Source organism: Salvelinus fontinalis, chromosome 7, assembly GCF_029448725.1.
Source record: "Salvelinus fontinalis isolate EN_2023a chromosome 7, ASM2944872v1, whole genome shotgun sequence".
NCBI lineage: Eukaryota > Metazoa > Chordata > Actinopteri > Salmoniformes > Salmonidae > Salvelinus > Salvelinus fontinalis.
In genome coordinates, this window is record NC_074671.1 from 52,554,333 (window position 1) to 52,573,136 (window position 18,804).

Genomic DNA, 18,804 nt, shown 5'->3' on the forward strand with positions numbered 1-18,804 from the left:
ATGCAGCTAGGCTATACAAAGAGGGATTTCATTCAGAGTCTCTCTCTCTCTCTTTCTCACACTCTCTCGCTCTCTGTTTTCTCATCTGAAAACTGAAATGGTGCTAGTTCAGTCTCCAAATTTAGAAAAGAATGAGCCCCATATTTGTTTTTGTTTTTCTGCTCTTTTGCACACCAGTATTTCTACTTGCACATCCTCATCTGCACATCTATCACTCCAGTGTAAATTGCTACGTTGTAATTACTTCTCCACTATTGGCCTATTTATTGCCTTACCTCCTTACTTCATTTGCACACACTGTATACAGATTTTTCTATTGTGTTATTGACTGATTGTTTATTCCATGTGTAACTCTGTGTTGTTTTTGTCCCACTGCTTTGCTTTATCTTGGCCAGGTCGCTGTTGTAAATGAGAACTTGTTCTCAACTGGCCTACCTGGATAATTGAAAGGTGATTTTTTTTAAAATTAAGCTGAGTAAACATTCACAATCTGAACCCTATCAAAATGTTTTTGTTTGCAATATGTAATAAAAAGCATGAGCTGGCGCACACGCAGATAATATTATTTAGTGTAGCGGTGCTGACTAACAGCGAATAAAATGTAAGCTATAAAAAAATGTATAATAAAGAGAGTTGCACACTCTATATATACAGTATTTATCTAAACTCCCAGTCATTTATTGGGTAAAACACCAATGTTTCAGCATCACTTTGCCTTCTTCAGGGTGATGTAAACAGATGTACCTTGGTTTTAAACAAGCTCAGGCTGGAAAAAGTGTATTTTGTTGACATAACTCTTAATTGTTACTGATTATCCTTTGTTGCGTTATTTATTAGCTACATGGACAAACTTTTGCTTTATTATATTGGGGGGCTACGTGTCACCTCAGCACCCTGGCAAACAGAAATATTAATAAGGTCATCTTTGAATAACGGACGCCCTCTGCTGGTCAATTTATGTACTGTTTATTTCTACGGCGTCCACGAAGGACCAAACTAGAAAATCCCTTTTACGGATTCGTTTGATGAGTTGTGTCCTAGCGCCATCTCCATATTTTTTTCAAGGACCCCTTTGGATACAGCCCGGCAGGGAAAGGGTTAAGGAGCGGGGGGTCCAGATGCCTCCTCTCCTGCTCGCTATGACGAACAAATGAACTCCCGGGGAATGAAATTTAAATTCCACAAAGGAGAAAAAGTTCTATGTTTCGAACCTGACCCTACGAAGGCTAAAGTACTCTATGATGCTAAGGTAAATGACCGGTTGTTTAACCAAGAGTTTGTTTGCGGTTACGAGACTGATACCGCATGCAATTCCCAAACATTTTGATTGCCGGTTTTTATGGCTTTATCCAATACTGTAGCTAAGTTAGACCTGATGTTTATTTGATATACTGTATCCGGACAGACCACAGAAGGCCCGACCGAGGTTGTCATGCTAGCTAGCTGCTAAAAGGCTAACGTTTGCTATTAGGCTAACGTACCGTTAACTGGTAGGTTTATGGCAAAAACGAGGCCATCAATAATGGCTGCAGCCGTGTTATTTGTTGCTAATCTCTGCACATGTTGTAGGTAACCAAGTTAGCTCGGGCATATTTTCTTAGCTAGTTCGTAGCTGCTACATTTAGCCAACTAAGTAGCTAACGTTAACTGTCATAACAACTGTCCGCTAACGTTGGAAGTGACGTTAAACTAGCTAGCGTTAACGTTAAACACCAACTGTGAATTAACATAGCATGAGTTAACGTTAGCTAGCCTGTGTGCAAGGCCAGGGCAGCAGATTACAATCAGCCAACCCGTTGTTTACATAACATTAGCTAGCTAGCGCCAATTAGTAATGTCACGTTAGCTAACTAATGCGTACTGTTAGTTAGCTGTCTAGATGTGGGTATACATTTGCCTGCTGTCTGTTACACGCTAACTTGAGTTTTGTCGGTTACCGCTAACGTTAATTTCAGGAATTGTATGTTTTAGGTCGTCGATGTTGTAATTGGCAAAGATGAACGTGGAAGGCGAGTCCCAGAATACCTGATTCACTTCAATGGTTGGAACAGAAGGTAAACTCATACACAATACACAGTCTGAGGTGGTGGGCTTGAAGAATGGATACTGGGGAGGAGGATGGGTGGGACAGGTAGGAGGGTTCTCGCTGTGTTCCTGGGGGGTGGATGGGATGGGTGGGTTATTCCCTGTTTCTATGAGTGGTTTAGGTTAATTTCCCCATCCTTTGTGGGCTCTGCATGTCGAGCAGCAAAAAGAAATGTCCAACAAACTGTTAGCTGGTAATGTTTACTTTGCAAGCTACTGGTCAAAACCTTTTACGGTTGGCTAAACATAGTGGTAACTTTTATTTAACAATCCCTTAAACTGTACATAGTTGTCTATGGTTTTAGCTGTCTATATGGTGGAAATCATTGAGTGTGGAAAGAAACATTCAGTGGAGCTTTGTCCTTGATATCACTTGGACAATACTGTCATGCCGACTGCATGCAGCTTGAATTGGAAGGGGTGGTACTCATCATCTGTTGCTTTGTGCTATAGTTGGGATCGATTGGCAGCAGAAGACCATGTGCTCAGGGAAACTGACGAAAATCGCAAATTACAACGTAAACTGGCTCGTAAAGCTGTGGCTCGCATGTAAGTTTGTTTCCATTGGAGAAGATTGGAAAAGTAAGCAGTGGGCGTGACTGCAGATTTTGGTGCAAGTGTCCTGTCTAACTATGTCCACTTCAACCCACAGGAGGAGAAAGGGATGGGGGAAGAGACGTTGTCGTCTACCCGGTGTTGAGTCAGCTCTGAAGACACTTCCTGAAGAGAAGGAAGAGAGTGATGACGCATGTGAGTTTGACTGTGCCATCACACTCAAACTAGTGCTGGTGCAAAGTAGTTTATCGGAATAGCTTTTCATTGGAAATGGCTTGCAAGCTAAAATGACATATACTTTTTGGTGGGGGTATCTTTCAGGTTTGATTACGTCGTCAGACAACAGTGACGCGGACGATTCCGAGGATCCTGAATCTTTGAAAAGCGAGGAGAGCGACTCTTCCGAAGATTTGGACAAAATGGTAATGTGTTTTGAGTTAGAGTACGACAGACACATATGTCTTCTTAATACATAACCTATCAACTCGGTTGTTCTATTGACATTGTCCGAAATACACATTTTGACAAAATGGCTGGATAGATCTGAATGTTTGCCCATCTATCTCCAGCAGGAAGAGCAGGAAGCTCACGCTAAGATGGAAAGTGAGGACAAGACCATCAGCATAGACATCCCTGAGGTTCTCAAGAAGAAACTGGAGGATGACTGCTACTACATCAACAAGAGGAAGAAGGTGTGTCATTAAACAAAGATAACACCCGCTTTATTGTAGTTCCATATACCTATTCCTAACCCTCCAAATCCCGAGATATTGGTCATGTTCAGTAGGGACAAAACGTATAAAAACAGGTAGGTACTAACTGAACTAGTCCAATGGGAACACAGATTTGTAATTTTCTGTTGCAATTTATTTTGCTTCACTGTACCCTACTGAATGCAACCCTTGACTTTTGACAGTTCAACATCTCACTGCCAATGAGCTGTGATCATGAAGGGCCTTGTTCTTTTTCTCCCCAGTTGGTGAAGCTTCCGTGCCAGATGAACATATTGAACATCTTGGAATCATACGTGAAGCACTTTGCTTTCAACGCAGCCTTCTCTGCCAATGAGAGGTACAGAAGTCACCAGAGCACCGCCCAGACCAGCCTCAGTCTTCACTATGTTCCTCCGGAGAAGAAGTGAGTCCCCAAAGTACAAAATTAGCCTTTTTGCCTTCCATGGGCTACATAATGTTTTTTTTTTACATTGCAGGCACCTGCCAACTGACTGATCTACAAATCACCTTGCATCATAAATAACTACTCAGTGTTATTTGTAGATCAAGTATGTCAGTTACAATATTACCAATAAATGCATCACAGATTCGATGCTCTCGAACATGGTCATCGTGGATGAAATGATCTTTGTGATAGTAGCTAGAAGTCACCATTTTGTTTCAGTGAGGAGCTTTGCAAGGAGATGGTGGACGGCCTGAGAATCACCTTTGACTTCACCCTTCCCATGATCCTCCTGTACCCCAACGAGCACGCTCAGTTCAAGAAAGTCAGCTCCTCCAAGTTTTTCCTGCCTATCCGGGACAACACAGCCAGCTCTAGCAAGTAAGACCGACCATCAGGCTATGTATGCAATCCTCTTGAATAATTAACATCGGGTCATTTTCAGGTCGGAAGATGAAACAAAATGAAGTTGAAAACGTTTCACTGTTGGAAGACGCTAAGTACATCATGCCATTTGTTTAGTTTGTATATCTGACCTAAGATGAAAATGCCATTGACAAATGATTGTACCTTTCTTTGGTTTTGTAATGTTGGATGTCATTATCAAACTGGTCTTTCTTTGATCATCTCCACCCTCCCTTCCTGTCCCAGGACCCTGCGTGAGCGCACCCCCAGCCCCTCGGGCCACAACCCCTCCACCCCCCAGTCCACGGACAGCCAACCGGCCCTGAGCGAGGCCTCCACCACCACGGCAAACCCCACCGCCACACCCAAACGCCGGCGCTGTGCCTCCGCGGCCGACCCCGACGCCCCCCAGTCCCTGCGGCGCTCCACACGCCACACCTCGGGTGGCGAGCGGATGGCGGGCGAGGGGGGCAGCGGCAGCGCTACGACCTCACCCCAGCCCAAACGGCGCCTTGACACGCCTGCCCAGCTGCCCAAGTTCTTCCTCAATCTGGAGAAGAGTGAGTGGAAAGAAAACACACTCAATCACAGAATAAACAGTTGATTGTGTTATGCTTTACTTTATGCAATGTTATTCTTAGCCTCTGTTGTTGTAATGACCATATCCATCCGCTAGATGGCACTCTTCCCTGTTGTCATACCTTATAGTACTCTCCCAAACACATGGAATAGTCTGCGCACAGCTTCTCAATGCTACAGCACACAGTAAATGTCTGTTTCTGAAGTGTCCATGCCAATGTTGTCTTCCACCCACGCTATCAGTTGATTGACCGCCGTCTGCCCTCCTGTCCCCTTCCCAGAAACCCCTGTCCACAGTGGCTCGTCCTCTCCGTTGCCCCAGACGCCCAGTAAGGAGGGCAGCGGCGTCTTCTCCGGCCTGGAGAGCCGACGGAACAACGAGCTCAACGAGGTCCTGAGTTGGAAGCTGACCCCTGATAACTACCCCCAGAGTGACCAGCCCCCCCCACCCTCCTACCTGTACGGCTCACAGCACCTCCTACGCCTCTTCGGTAGGTGTCCTAAGCCCTTTCTCTCTGTGTGTATGTGTGGGGAAACAGGGATTGTTGTTTAGTTCAATATAGCCTCCAGTCACTCGTTCTCTTTCAATCTTGTTTCTTCCCCTCATACAGTGAAGCTGCCAGAAATCCTAGGGAAGATGCAAATCCCAGAGAAGAACCTAAGGGCCCTGGTCAAACACCTGGAGCTCTTCCTCAGGTACCTCCAATCTTATTATAGAATAATCCCGTTTTCTTTACTTTCATTCTTCTTTTAGTGATCAGCCACACACCATAACTAGGCTACAACCAGGGCTACAATAATCTCTTATTTTGGCTGCCATAGCTCACCTCCATACAATCTAGGCCTGGAACGTTTCCTTGTGCTGCCGTAAAGCCAATGTCAGGTGGTTATTTAAGCAGGAAATGTCTTCTCAATAACCTATAACCTTCCTGGTTAAATAAAGGTCATAAATCACATTTTCTAAACTGGGTGGTTTGAGCTCTGAATGCTGATTGGCCGAAAGCTGTGGTATACCACGGGTATGACAAATTACTATTTACTGTTCTAATTATGTTGCTAACCAGTTTATAATAGCAATAAGGCACCTCCGTGTTTGTGGTATATGGTCAGTATACCACAGCTACGGTCTGTATCCAGGCACTCCACGTTGCGTCATGCATAAGAACAGCCCTTAGCCGTGGTATATTGGCCATATATCACACCTCCTCAGGCCTTATTCCTTTAATAACCCCTCAAGCCAAATTAACGCACAGTGGAACCGAAGATGCACAAGAAACCAGTCTCCAGGATTAGTGACACTGACTGGGCGAAGCCCGTTATCCCCCAGTCAATCACTGCCTGGTGTGTAATTGGGCCGGCCGCCTTGCAGGAAGGGACAGGCTGCCATTTAGTTGCCGTGCCGACGACAGTTCCATGATAGACTTCCTTTGATCACTGCAACGCGATACTGCCCACGTCAGCATTTCTTTGGACGTGCTCACTTAGCTAGCCTGGTGAGTGGTTCCCACTAGATGGGCCTCTGACGTACTAACGTTAGCTTAGCATGCAGAAATCTTTGGACACTGCGCCAGCTTGATGGGCCTCTGCTGTAACATGAACATTAGCCTATAAAAAAAAAATGGTTGGACAGCGTAGCCGGAGAATAGAGAAATGGGTCTTTTCCCCCAGGTGGCTTTTTGTATATCTTAGAGAGGGATGGGAGTGCATTGTGCATTGATCTGCTGACACGCGCACACAGTCCTCTCCGCCTATCCAGTGTTAGCCCCGTCACCTGAAGTGTAGTGCATACACCTGGGCAGTTAACTGTGGTGCAATGCTATTACTTAGCAACTCTCTGTGTGATTCATGCAGCTCACTGAGTGGGAAAAAGTGCTCACTGACCTGTAAGCTGGCTCACCCTGCATGCCTGCCACGGTTATTGTAGCCATAATATCGTGTAACAGGATGTGATCAATCGACGATGGCTTGAGATGTTATTTATGCAGAGGGATTGATTTGCTGTTTTTGTGTCTGTGCGTGCGCCTCTCTCTCTCTCTCTCTGTGTGTGCACCTGCATCTGTCTGTGTGTGTGAGAGACTGTCGGACTACATTAAAGTGAAGGGAGTTGAGTGGGCGTTACACAAGCCTGCAATTCTAATCTTTAAATCCTGCCCAGCGATCTTCAGCTGTCCCCAAACCTAGGGGATTTATTCTCTCTCCTTTATTAATCAAATGCCTGCAGTTTCCCCTCCAGCCACCGCTCTGCGCTGTTGCACACGGAGGGACATATGACTCCTTCTCGCAGCTGGGTACGTCTCAATAGTCTATTAGGGGCTTCTTCCACTAGTGTCATCTTTTTATTGACAATAACCATGTTTCCATCCACAATGTTTTATGCAAGTGATGTCATTCCGTATAAAAATAATCATGACGGCTGTGATGGAAACAGGAAGTTTCTGTATACTTTTATGAATTTGTTCATTAGATATGGTGGGATCTTTTTCTGTCCGTAAAATTAATTATGTGAGAAATGGTGGTGGAAAGGCCTTCATCCAGAAATATTGATATAATAACTAATCTCGAAGTAAACTTGGGAGTCACGCGATGACATGGTGTGGGGTCCTCCCAATACGACTCTGGGGAAACCATGCAGTTTATTAAGCTATGATGAACTTCACAGGATGGTGAAAATGTACGATATGAGCTTGATGCTTCTTTCCAATAAGTATCAAAGGTATTACTCTGGTGACATGATCGATGCTTGACTGCCATTTGACAAATAAAAATATTATTCTCATGTAGACTAGCCTATCAGCACTATCGGCAATCTGTTGGCTTAACCACACGTGCCAAGACCAGACTAGGCACATTTGCTATTTAACGCAACCGTTTTTGTCAAAACTATCGACAAGGTTGAAAATGTGATGAACTTCTGATTTTTATTCGATACATGAAAACATAAGCGGAAAATACCCTTTTTGTGCATTGGTTTTCGTCCGCGACAAGTCAATTTGGTGGAAACACACCGCTGGTGGGAAAATGCACATTGGCTTTCTGCAGATTTTGGAATATTCGCATGAAAATCTGTCGCTAATTGGATGGATACCTGGTTACTTGTCTGAAAATACAGGAGCGTTCAGAGAAATAATGTTGGATGCTTTAAGCAATATATTGATGCCTGCCCACGATGGGATTTAACTTCAGTTCACGCCCATTTATTTTAGTCTGCTACGGATTGAAAACTAATATCTTTAGAAAGGAGGTCTCTTCAGACTAGTGAGAGACAGGAAGGGAAAAAACCTGACTGGATGTTGACTGTAGCAAAGTGGAGAAGTGCATGCCGGGATCGGGCACACGGACGGATCTCTGGAAGAATCGTGAATCGTCTGGTGTCTTTCTGTGATACAGAGGGAGGGACAGTGGTGTAAAAATACTTTAAAGTACTACTTATGTTTTTTTGGGGGGGGTATCTGTACTTTACTATTTGTGTTTTTTACAACTTTTACTTCACAACATTCCAAAGGACAATAATGTACTTTTTATTCTATACATTTTCCCTGACACCCAAAAGTCATAATTTCATTTGGAATGCTTAGCAGGACAGGAAAATGGTCCAATTCACACACTTATCAAGAGAACATCCCTGGTCATCCCTACTGCCTCTGATCTGGCGCAATCACTAACACAAGTGCTTCATTTGTAAATTATGTCTGAGTGTTGGATTGTGTCCCTGGTTCTCCATAAATATATTTTTTTAAATGGCAATTGTGCCATCAGGTTTGTTCAATATAAGGAATTTAAAATGATTTATACTTTTATTTTTGATACTAAAGTATATTTAAAACCCAAATACATTCAGACTTTTACTCAAGTAGTATTTTACTGGAGTCATTTTCTATTAAGGTATCTTTACTTTTACTCAAGTATGAGAATTGGGTACTTTTTCCACCACTGGGAAGGGAGAGCGAGAGACTGCCTAAGGTGTATGAGAACGAGGATGCCTGTGTCCGCCTAGCTGCACTCCCATAAAAATGTGTCCATATCTAACATCTGCAGAGAAATGTGGTTCAAGTTTACAGCCTTTGTTCTACATATGAATAAATAGATAGGACGACCAATAAATAATGAAATATATCTGTGGCCACGGTCCCGTGGTCCGTACTGACTAGTACGGTGCTCCACAACGATGATAATAATTTGTGGCCGGTTAAAGCGCCTCTTAATTTCTCCCTCTGATGAGGATAATTTGTTTGCAGACCAATTAGAAGAGCGGGTAGAGCTAAGATGAGATGGCAAGATTTAGAGGATTTGGCTGAGCAGCGGTTACTAAGAACATTCCGGATTATTTTCCCGACTGATTAGATGGGGAGATTTTCCCTCTCCAACTCTGGCGAATTGGGTTATTTAAGGCAAGTTACTAAAAGCACTGACTGACTGCAAGTCTGGAGGGGGGTAGGGGTGTTAACAAGCCCCCTGTTGGAAGGAAGGACACCAGGATTGGGAGTGCTGAGTAACTAGTCTGGTCCGTGACGTCCACAGTAGTCGGGGGAGTGATGCATTTCCCAAGGGTGGTCTTTGCTTCAAATGCATTAGCTGTCTGTTGATGGCTGTGTTAACTAGCCTTAACTTCAGACTCTACTCAGTGGGGTGAATTAGACCCTGTTATGGTGTTATATCTTCTCTCTCTTTACTCTCTCTTTCTCTCTCTGTCCCTCTTCCTCCATCTCTCTCTCTGCTCCCCAGGTTTTTGGCTGAGTTCCACGAGGACTTTTTTCCGGAGTCGGCGTACGTGTCGTCATCGGAGGCCCAATACTGCATGAAGCACCCGCGGGCTGTTTACTGAGGCCGTTTATCTCACCCTGAACTGCACTGCTGAGAGGGGAGCTCCAGGCTGATTCCCAAACCATCCCTTTCACATCCTCTCGGAGACTGCGCCATTATCCCTCTCTATGTTCTCCCCTTGCCCTCCTAAATCCAACCCATGCAGCTATGTGGTTTTGCCCGGGCCTATCGTAAAGAAGTAAAGCGAGGTTCTTGGCTTCTGATCGGCCCAGTACCTCACTCTCTCCCCAGCCCCCAACCTGGCAGTCTGGCCTTAGGAACAGACCCCCCTGGATGCAATGATTACCTAAAGCATGGACGTCTACTGTTATGCTAGGCTGTAGACCCTAACCCCTTGCTGGGGTCTTTCCCATGATGCTGACTTTGTCTTGCTTTCTCTCGCTCTGCGCTCAAGGACCACGTTTGGCCATCTCTTTCTCTAGCAGCATCTGCGTCTGATCCTTCTCTCTCCGTCCGCCTAGACAAGCAAACACAGAGAGAAGGGCTATTTGATACGTTTGCTTTATGTGTGACTATTGGAGACTGTTGGCTTCTCCTCGGTTCGCCATGCTTGCTGCCCCAAGCCACGCTTCAGCGTGCGTTGTCGATTTAAGCTATTTCTAAGTGCTTGTATAATGTCATTACTCTAGTAATGTCTACTATCTGTGTTCCTCTTGCTTAGAGGGGCTGTGACGTTATGGCCACTGTGTGTTCATATTTATATTTGTCATGGCATTACCCTCAATGTTTGAAGAAGGTCAAGTGTGTTGAATCAGTTGATGTATAAATTCCGTATTCTGTTTTTGTTTTATTATTATTACACTGTTAACTTGTAGACTCGAACAGGAACACACTGCGGAGGTGGAAATGTAAAAATATAAACTTTCAGTCTGTTTTCTATTAGTATTATCTGAAATAAAAGTCGGAGCAATGTTGTTTTTTTGCATGTGGTTTATGAATATTGCTGTTCTGTTGATTCACAAAGACCAACGCCGGGATTCAATGCAAGGCGTGTTAAACGCAGCACAATATTAACAGGTAATTGACACTTGAGCCGAACTGCACAATGTTTACCGTGAATGCAATCTCTGCGAATGTTGTTGCATTTTAAAAGGTGAATTGTCGGCTGTGTAGATCGCTGTGCTATGACGCCCCATGCGTTTAATCCTGGTCCTATTCTCTGCTGTTCTTCTCTCCTTCAAGTTGAGTCCCTTTTCCTTAAAGAAACATTCTTCACACTCTATAAAGGTTGTTCTAAACTACAGCGAAGTACAAGGGCAGATCGTTGGGTTTATCCTCGTGGTGAATCGGCTACGGTTTGAGATTGAACAGGGCCTTTGGTCTCAGAGGTGTGATATCAGAGAGTTGGGAAGGGCAGCACAGGGGAGGGAGCCTGGACCGAAGGTAGTGTTTTTCAGAGGATGACTTTAGCCTCCTTTGATGGGCACACAGCTTTTTGTGTTGTGACCTGTCTGTCAGTCACTGGATTTTGGTGCTGCTCTGTTGATTTGAGGTGCCAGAGGTCCTACCAACACACTACCCGTAGACCAGGGATCATAACTAGGTTCAGCGGCAGGCCATTTTTTTATTTTAGATGATGGACAGGGACGGAACATCATTTCTAAGAATTTGTCGACTGCAAATTGACCTCAAGAAGCACAAAACAGATCTAATATTTGTCTAAAACAATCATTTCAACCCTTACTTACATTTGTATACAATCACATATACGGTATGTCTGTTATGAGTGGGAATACTTTGGAACAGATTTGAAATAAAATCACTTTAAGCTGATTTGCTGGTGTTTTTAGTCTTGTGACCAACAATAAAAAATGTAAATAAAACTGATGGGCCAAATAGAATCACCCGCAGGGCCAAAATCACCCGCGCACCAGTTGGAAACCTGCCGTAAACAATGCCTCCCTTCTGTCAGCTTTTGCCGTAGCTGCCTGCTGTAGAAACCCTCTTAACATTGACCAACATACACACTGCCTCTGAATATGGGTTCTTGAGTGTAAAGGCCAGTGTTGCGATCAACGTACAGAATATTTTTGCCTCTGAACAACTCCAGTGGTTCTGGTTGCTCTGACTGAAACCCCTCCCTCAAGCTATCACATTGCCTCTAAATCAGGGCTATTCAACTCTGACCCTATGAGGTCTGGACTACTGCTGGTTTTCTGTTCTGCCTGATAATTAATTGCACCCACCTGGTCTCCCAGGTCTAAATCAGTCCCTGATTAAAGGGGAAGAATGATAAAAAGGACGAACTGGCTTCGAGGCCCAGAGTTTGAGGACTCTAGATGGTGTGTTTGGGGGGTTTTCTGAGGGAAAATGATGAGGGTGGCCTTTGACTTGTGATTACAGTCTTATTATGTGGTCAACATCTCTAAGCCCTGAGGGTCAGAGGGAATGACTAGAGCCTCAACTCGCCACCGGCTAGCCTAGCCCTGACCCTCCTCAGAACAACCAGATAACTACACCAAGGTTCCGGAATCTCTGGCAAATGTGATGGATTGCAATGATAGGATACAGTATGTAGGCCTAACCAACGCAGTTGCCTTGTGGTTAGTGTCTGCCCAGAGAATGGGAGGTTAGGGGTTCAGTCCTCGGAGTCATACTTACAATTTAAAATGTCACTAGTTTGCTGGCTGTCCTCCAGTGATATCTGTTGATGTATTATTCCCCTACATATTTTTCATATCAGATTTCATTTTGAAAATACACTGCTTTTTTCATCCCAATACTGCTTTTTTCATCCCAATACTTTAAAGTGTGTCGTACACATTGACACTCACCAATGAAAACAGGGACAAGTATATTGTCCACATTTCGAGTCAGACACATACTGTAGTTTGTTTTCATTCAGGATTGCCATGTGGCAGACTGTCACGTATTATTACTTTGGCTACAGTCGGTGCAGTGCTGACGCTTTCTACTCAATACACTAGGAGGGTTTCCATAGCAAAACGATGCTCTTTGATCCCTCAGCCATAGGGAGGTTATCATTGCTACCATTACAGAGGCTAAGTGGGTTTAGCGGTAAGCGCTAATGCTTTTTGGATAGAATGGAGTCCTGTAATCAACCACTTCTAACTGGAATCCGAGATCAACACCCTGCTCCGGTGCTATCATATGGCCAAGGTAGAGCTTTGTGATCAACAATCTCCGTCTCCCAGCCGCAATTAATCGATTTCTGTTCCACCCTCTCGATATCCACTTACCGACTGATTCAATTGGCTGGAGAGCCGTGTGTGTGTGATACCACCTGAAGAAGATAGCAGCGCTCATCTCACACAAGTCCTCACCTCTTTTTTTAGTTTCTTCTCTCTCTTAGTCTCACTCCTTCATCTCGCCATCATTCTCCAGCGTGGCTATCTGGGCATATGAAGGGTGGTGATGGAGCGCAGGCGGAGACAATAGAGAAGATGGACACTAACCCCAGTGTTGACGTGTTAGTGATGGATGTCGGGTGGCAGGAGACAGCCATTACCCAGTAGCCTGCAGAGTGAGTAGCCTCTAGCTAGCACTTGATGTTTGGTTTCTTCTCTAATGACAGAGAGTGAGGACGGCCCTACTTTCTTCAGTCTGTTTTCTCAGTAGATGCTGGTTCCAAGCAATGCTAATATTTAGGAGTAGACATCCTCCTCAGTAAATTTCCTAGAAATAGCGAAACATTTAAAAAAGTTATACTTTTTAGATAAAACTATATTAAATATATTTATGTCACCAAATAATTGATTAAAAACACTGTTTTGCAATGAAGGTCTACAGTATCCTCAGCAGCACTCTGTAGTGTGGCACCATAGTGTAGCCGAAAGACAGCTAGCTTCTGTCCTCCTCTGGGTACATTGACTTTAATACCAAATCTAGGAGGCTCATGGTTCTCACCCCCTTCCATAGACTTACACAGTAATTATGACTACTTCCGGAGGACGTCCTCCAACCTATCAGAGCTCTTGCAGCATGAACTGACATGTTGTCCACCCAATCAAAGGATCAAAGAGTGAATCTAGTACTGAAAGAATACGTTACAGCTAGCTTGCAGTGCATCGAACGTGGTGAGTAGTTGACTCAAAGAGAGAGAAAGATAATAGTTGAACAGTTAACTCATTATTTTCTTCCAAAATCAAGGAGAAGCAAGAGAGAGAGAGAGCGAAAGAGAAAGAGCTAGCTATATTTGGCTGTATTTTTTTTAAAGTTCACTTAGCTAGCAAATGCAGCTAGCTAGTGTAGCATACTCAAACACCCGGCTCAAACAGAGAGGGATGCTACGTTAGCTAGCTGGCTATGGCTATCCAACACTGGAACTCTTCCAAGTCAAGGTAAGCTTTTGGTTTTATCATTTGTTTTCCTACCGGGGCCCACTGTACACTGTACTGCATGAGTGTAGTGGGTTTACTAACTTGTTAGTTCTAGTTGACATAACGTGACAACGATGTAGGCTGTGCGTAGCGGTTAGCGGTCAAGATATAAAGGTTTGACTTGGAAAGGTTTTTTCACCTGGTCACAGACAGCTGATGTGTTGTGCACTGAAGTCCACAAGTGAAGGGAAAATGTGAGAGCAGGAGAGTGCGTAGATAGCTGCGAGAAGGAATTATATATACAACGAGCAAAGTGATCATGCTGTTTTTATGGGAATCAGGGGTGTATTCATTCCAGGGACAAACATACTTGAATTTGTCCAATAGAAACTAAAATTTGCAACTGTTGGACTAATGATTACATCCTAGATGCAGGCAAGAGTGTGCAAGGCAGTATGGAATCTGTAACTGTCTGTCACCTTGATTACTCAAGATTCCCTCGACCTGTGCACCTGCATTGTAAACTTTCATTCATAGGCTAGGTTGTAGCAACCTCATGATGGGTACAGGGAAAATTTGACTATCATGTAGTAGCCTAACCCTGTCGATGTTACATTGAACTGGTTTAATGGAATATGAATGAGAGTCATCCAATATGCTGTAATAGAAATAAGGCCATGCTCATAATAAAAATGATCACCCTCCCTCATCTTAAACGGCACCGACCGCCACTGGATGTGATATGCGCCTGAATAGTTGATGCTGATCCAGAGTCTACTTTGTGTTTTTTCTATTCAATTCCATTATAAAATACTTAGAACATTGTGAAGTATTATGGTGGGGATGGAGAGCATACGGAGTTGGGTGTAAGTATGGATATTGGGATAGACTGTTAGAGTTAAGGTTTGGCAGAGTCAAGCAACTAACACTTGTAGGCCTCAAAGAGATGTCTCGCAAATGACCAAAAAAAATGATGTGTAAAGCAACGGATCTGGTGTCAAAATCTGATTTGGGAGTCAGATTCCCAAGCCACCTCTGTAGGTAGTCCTGGACACTTCTAAACCACATACCCCCCCCCCCCCTTATTGGGTAAAGCAAAGAGAGAAGAGCAAAAATCAACCGTCACTCAACATCCTGCTCTACATTCCAATTAATTTCATCTTGCTTTAATCACTTTTCACCCCACACCGGACGTCAGTGATCATTATTAGAGAGGCGTGTCCAAGCATAGCCGGACGCCACAGGGGTTTAGATAGCTCATACATCATGGCGCAGTTTGTATTCATCCACGTACGCCCCACTGCCCCATGGGAGGACCCCACTCAGTCTTACTGAGACAGGAAAGCTGATATAGTGTAACGCGTTTGGCGTCGTTGAGTAAAATACCGTATTTCATTGAACTCCAGATTTGACTATTTGTCATCCCTCTGACAGGTTATGTCATGAAGCAGTGAGAAGGTTTTCAATGTAAAATGCGTACAGTTTAAAGTGCTGTGTGGAAACGGGGGGAGAATAGAGATTGCAAATACCTTGATGGCTGAAAGGGAAGACGTCAGTTGTTCTGTTTACATCACAGTGGTGTATTCATTTCAACACGTGTTGACATGAAGCTTTCAAGAGATGTCTGTGAAGCACATTGCGGCTCTAATTTGAACAGAAACTTTTGGGGTTGTACTCACCACCTCGCCACCACTGCTTATGATCGACAAGTACAGTCATTATTGACCCCTGAATGTCAAATATCCTACATATGTGAATTCAGTACACATATAGCTCCTTCAGATCTCTGATCAATGGGGTCGATTCAACCATTGACCTCTCTTATCCCTTCAAAGTCTACCCTTATTGCAGTCATTCATTCCCACGCATCCTCACTTTCCATAACCTTGTAGCAATCTTATCCTCTTCCTCCCACTACTCTCTCTCTTTTTCTCTTTCACTCATCCACCCCTTGTCCCACTCTTATGCCCTCCCCATTCCCCCACCTCTCTCTTATCTCTCTCTCTCTCTCACGCTCTCTCTCTCCCTCTCTCTATCTCTCATTCTGCACACTCATTCACTCTATGAATTTCCTTGTCTTGTATCCAATGCTGAAACAGATAATGTGACAGAGCAGTATTCATCAAAGCCTGACTCTCTCTCTCTGGCTCTGTGTCTAAACCCCAGCACAAGGAAACAGTTAATGTTCTTGCACTGTATTTAAAGTCTAAAGAGGTTACAGTGGTCGGGAGAGTTTAAATCTGATTGAGCCATCTGGAATGTGCCTGTACCCACAGCTGGCTGGGATGAGCCAGGTGAAACGTTCCCACTCTCTCTCTCTCTCTCCAGATGTGTCCGTGGAGGGATACCGCCCCGCCTCACACCGCGCCCCTAACTGAATAGTTCCCCCTGACACCCACCTAAGCCCTCCCAACGCACCAGAGCCCCATCAGCTCTCACACAAACACACTTACCGCACATTTTCTCAATCATACTCGTGCATTTATTTTCCAACACTTTTTGACATCCGTTGTAATTACTTAATCTCCTTCTTGGGCTCAAGCAGAGTAATTTTGCTGCTGTAGTTTTTTTTAATGTGACGTGGCCTTTTGACCAGCCCTGAGGATCAGGGTGTAGAAGCTGGGAGCGCTGCAGGATGATACTGTGAGTCATGAGGTAAGGATACATCTTTACTTGGAGTGAGGGATTTTTGTTCTTTAATGATGTGAAAATGTGTGTATGTGTGTGTCTCTGTCTGTCTGGTTGTGTTGTGTTCAAGACCACCTAAAGCGAGACCGGTTCAAGACCGGAGGAAATTGAGTCCGAGTCAAGACCAAGACAATATTAATGTGTCATAAAAGGAGTGTGTATATTTGGCCTGGCGAAGTGATTTTCTGACTGAATAGGAACTGATAATTGAGTTTTTGTACTCCACTGGACTCAGCTGGTCCCAGGAAGAAATTAGCGGCCCTCATTGTCCGAGGCCGAGTCAAGACCGAGTAAAAATGTAGCCAACACCAAGACAAGCCGAGACAATAAATGGTTTGGAGACCTAGAACACTGCTGTCTGTGTGTGCATTTCTGTGAATGTGTGCCTCTGCACACGCAGGTCGGTCCCACCCCACCCTCCGCTCTTGGTCTTGACTCTGACTCTAATTTCTCCGGTCTTGGTCTTGACTCGGATTTCGATTTTCTCCGCTCTTGAACAGGCATGCCTTAATGAGCTACAGTGTAGAGTAGTACTGGCTTGCGGGCGTAGGCAACACGTAATGACATCGAACATGTGACAAAGGTTCATTTGCCAATTAACCTGGGTATAATCTACAAGCCATTTTTGCCAGAAACTACCGGAGATTAAACTTGAAATGAGGTGTGGAAATCAAATAATTAATACAACAAACTTGGTCACATCGGTAGGCCACATCATCTCATTAAACATTGTGTGCTCATAAAACATGGAGCAATTATTAAAAAGGAAAACAGTTTCTTTCTGTAATGAAACAGCGGGTTCATAGGTCCTCTGGGTGTACTGTCTTTAGTTCCAGCTGATCCAATAACCCATTACCTTCCATAGAGACGGTAATTAAGCTTTTAATTGGTTTTATACAACATGAATATTACATGAATACTGCCAGATCTGTGTCCTGTACACCAAATCAGGAGTAAGTTACATGCCTGTTCTTTGAAACAATTTTGGAGGTAGTCTATCAATTTCAGATAAAGGGCACAGTCATGGGCACTGTCGTGCTTCGAAGTAAAATCGATATACCTTTGTGTCTGTATGTAAATATTGATCAACTTTTGATGGATCGATGATCAGAGGGTTTAAGCATGGTTATTTTCAATGTTTCTGCATGTTGTCCATACTGTATGGCTGTCCTCTTGGTCTATGCCATGTAGTAGAGTTATTTCAGTAACCTTATGTGCATTATGCCAATGTCAGCCTGCTGTCCTCCACACATACACACACACCATTCAATCGTGTTGTTTGTATGTCATGGGAAAAAATGGGGCTTTTACCTCAGTGGTGATCCCGCCCCAGAGTCCAGTGGCAGGTCACATGACCAGATGAGTTCCGGTTGGAGCACTACTTCCTGATGGATAGCATGCTATAGAATTCTGGCTTGTGCTCATTGGCTAAAATAGTCAGCTTTCAACGGTAAAGCTGGAGTGCTTGTGAGCTGAGCCCCCTTACCTTTACACAATGGCAATATATATATATATATATATTTTTTTTTAACAATGTCAAGATGATGTCATGCAGCAGCAATGTCAGAAAGTATAGAAACCTGCATGTATGACATTAACTATGGACAGATTCGCTAATCTATCATTTTAGATTAGAGGCAGTCAGCTTACTGCAGAGATGCCCAGCATCTGTCCCCTTAAGACAAAGCCCTGTAATAGGCAGGAGCAGAGATCACCATACACACAGCGCCATCCACCATGTCATCACATCAAATTAGCATGGGCCATGAACTACAGCATGTTAATAATACTGTGTTCATGTTATCTACTCAACATGTAAGTCACATAGAGTGAGGAGGACTTTGAGAAGTTAAAAGACATGTACGTTTGTGACCCTGTTGGAATGAAGATCTGAACAATAAATGTCATTTAGGTTGCCGAGCGATATATAGGCCAAATCAGGAAATGCATTCCCAAGCCAAGCCACATTATGTAAAGTAGGCTCATGGTTCAAATAAGTGGATCAAAAATAAATAGCTTTAACTTACTAGACACTTCATCTTGTTTTTCCTAGTAAACGGCCAGTTACGTAAGGGCCTAGCGAATCCAGATGGATGCTGCCTGCCACAGACTAGAGGCACAGCAATTTGGTGTACAGTCAATGCGGCGTGTTGCATGGGGCACCGCTGAGCTGCGTTAAATGAGAGCTCTGCTCAGTGGGAGTGGTGTTAAGCTA

At 44.0% G+C, this 18,804-nt stretch overlaps 1 protein-coding gene across 3 annotated transcripts; it reads left to right on the forward strand.

The window, feature by feature from the left end:
• The first annotated feature begins 1,013 nt into the window (after nucleotides 1-1,013).
• Nucleotides 1,014-10,535, forward strand: LOC129859655 (male-specific lethal 3 homolog). Of its 3 annotated transcripts, XM_055929702.1 has the most exons (13): nucleotides 1,014-1,249; nucleotides 1,972-2,054; nucleotides 2,539-2,634; nucleotides 2,738-2,835; nucleotides 2,962-3,062; nucleotides 3,210-3,332; nucleotides 3,617-3,777; nucleotides 4,039-4,197; nucleotides 4,468-4,781; nucleotides 5,082-5,291; nucleotides 5,412-5,496; nucleotides 7,022-7,092; nucleotides 9,523-9,599. In XM_055929702.1, the coding sequence occupies exons 1-13, from the start codon at nucleotides 1,151-1,153 to the stop codon at nucleotides 9,597-9,599; spliced, it is 1,677 nt and encodes a 558-aa protein (XP_055785677.1). In that variant the 5' UTR covers nucleotides 1,014-1,150. The 3 variants fall into 3 exon arrangements, with proteins under 3 accessions (XP_055785677.1, XP_055785675.1, XP_055785676.1); XM_055929700.1 differs by lacking the exon at nucleotides 7,022-7,092 and having other exon boundaries at nucleotides 9,523-10,535; XM_055929701.1 differs by lacking the exon at nucleotides 7,022-7,092 and having other exon boundaries at nucleotides 3,213-3,332; nucleotides 9,523-10,535.
• The last annotated feature ends 8,269 nt before the right edge of the window (nucleotides 10,536-18,804 follow it).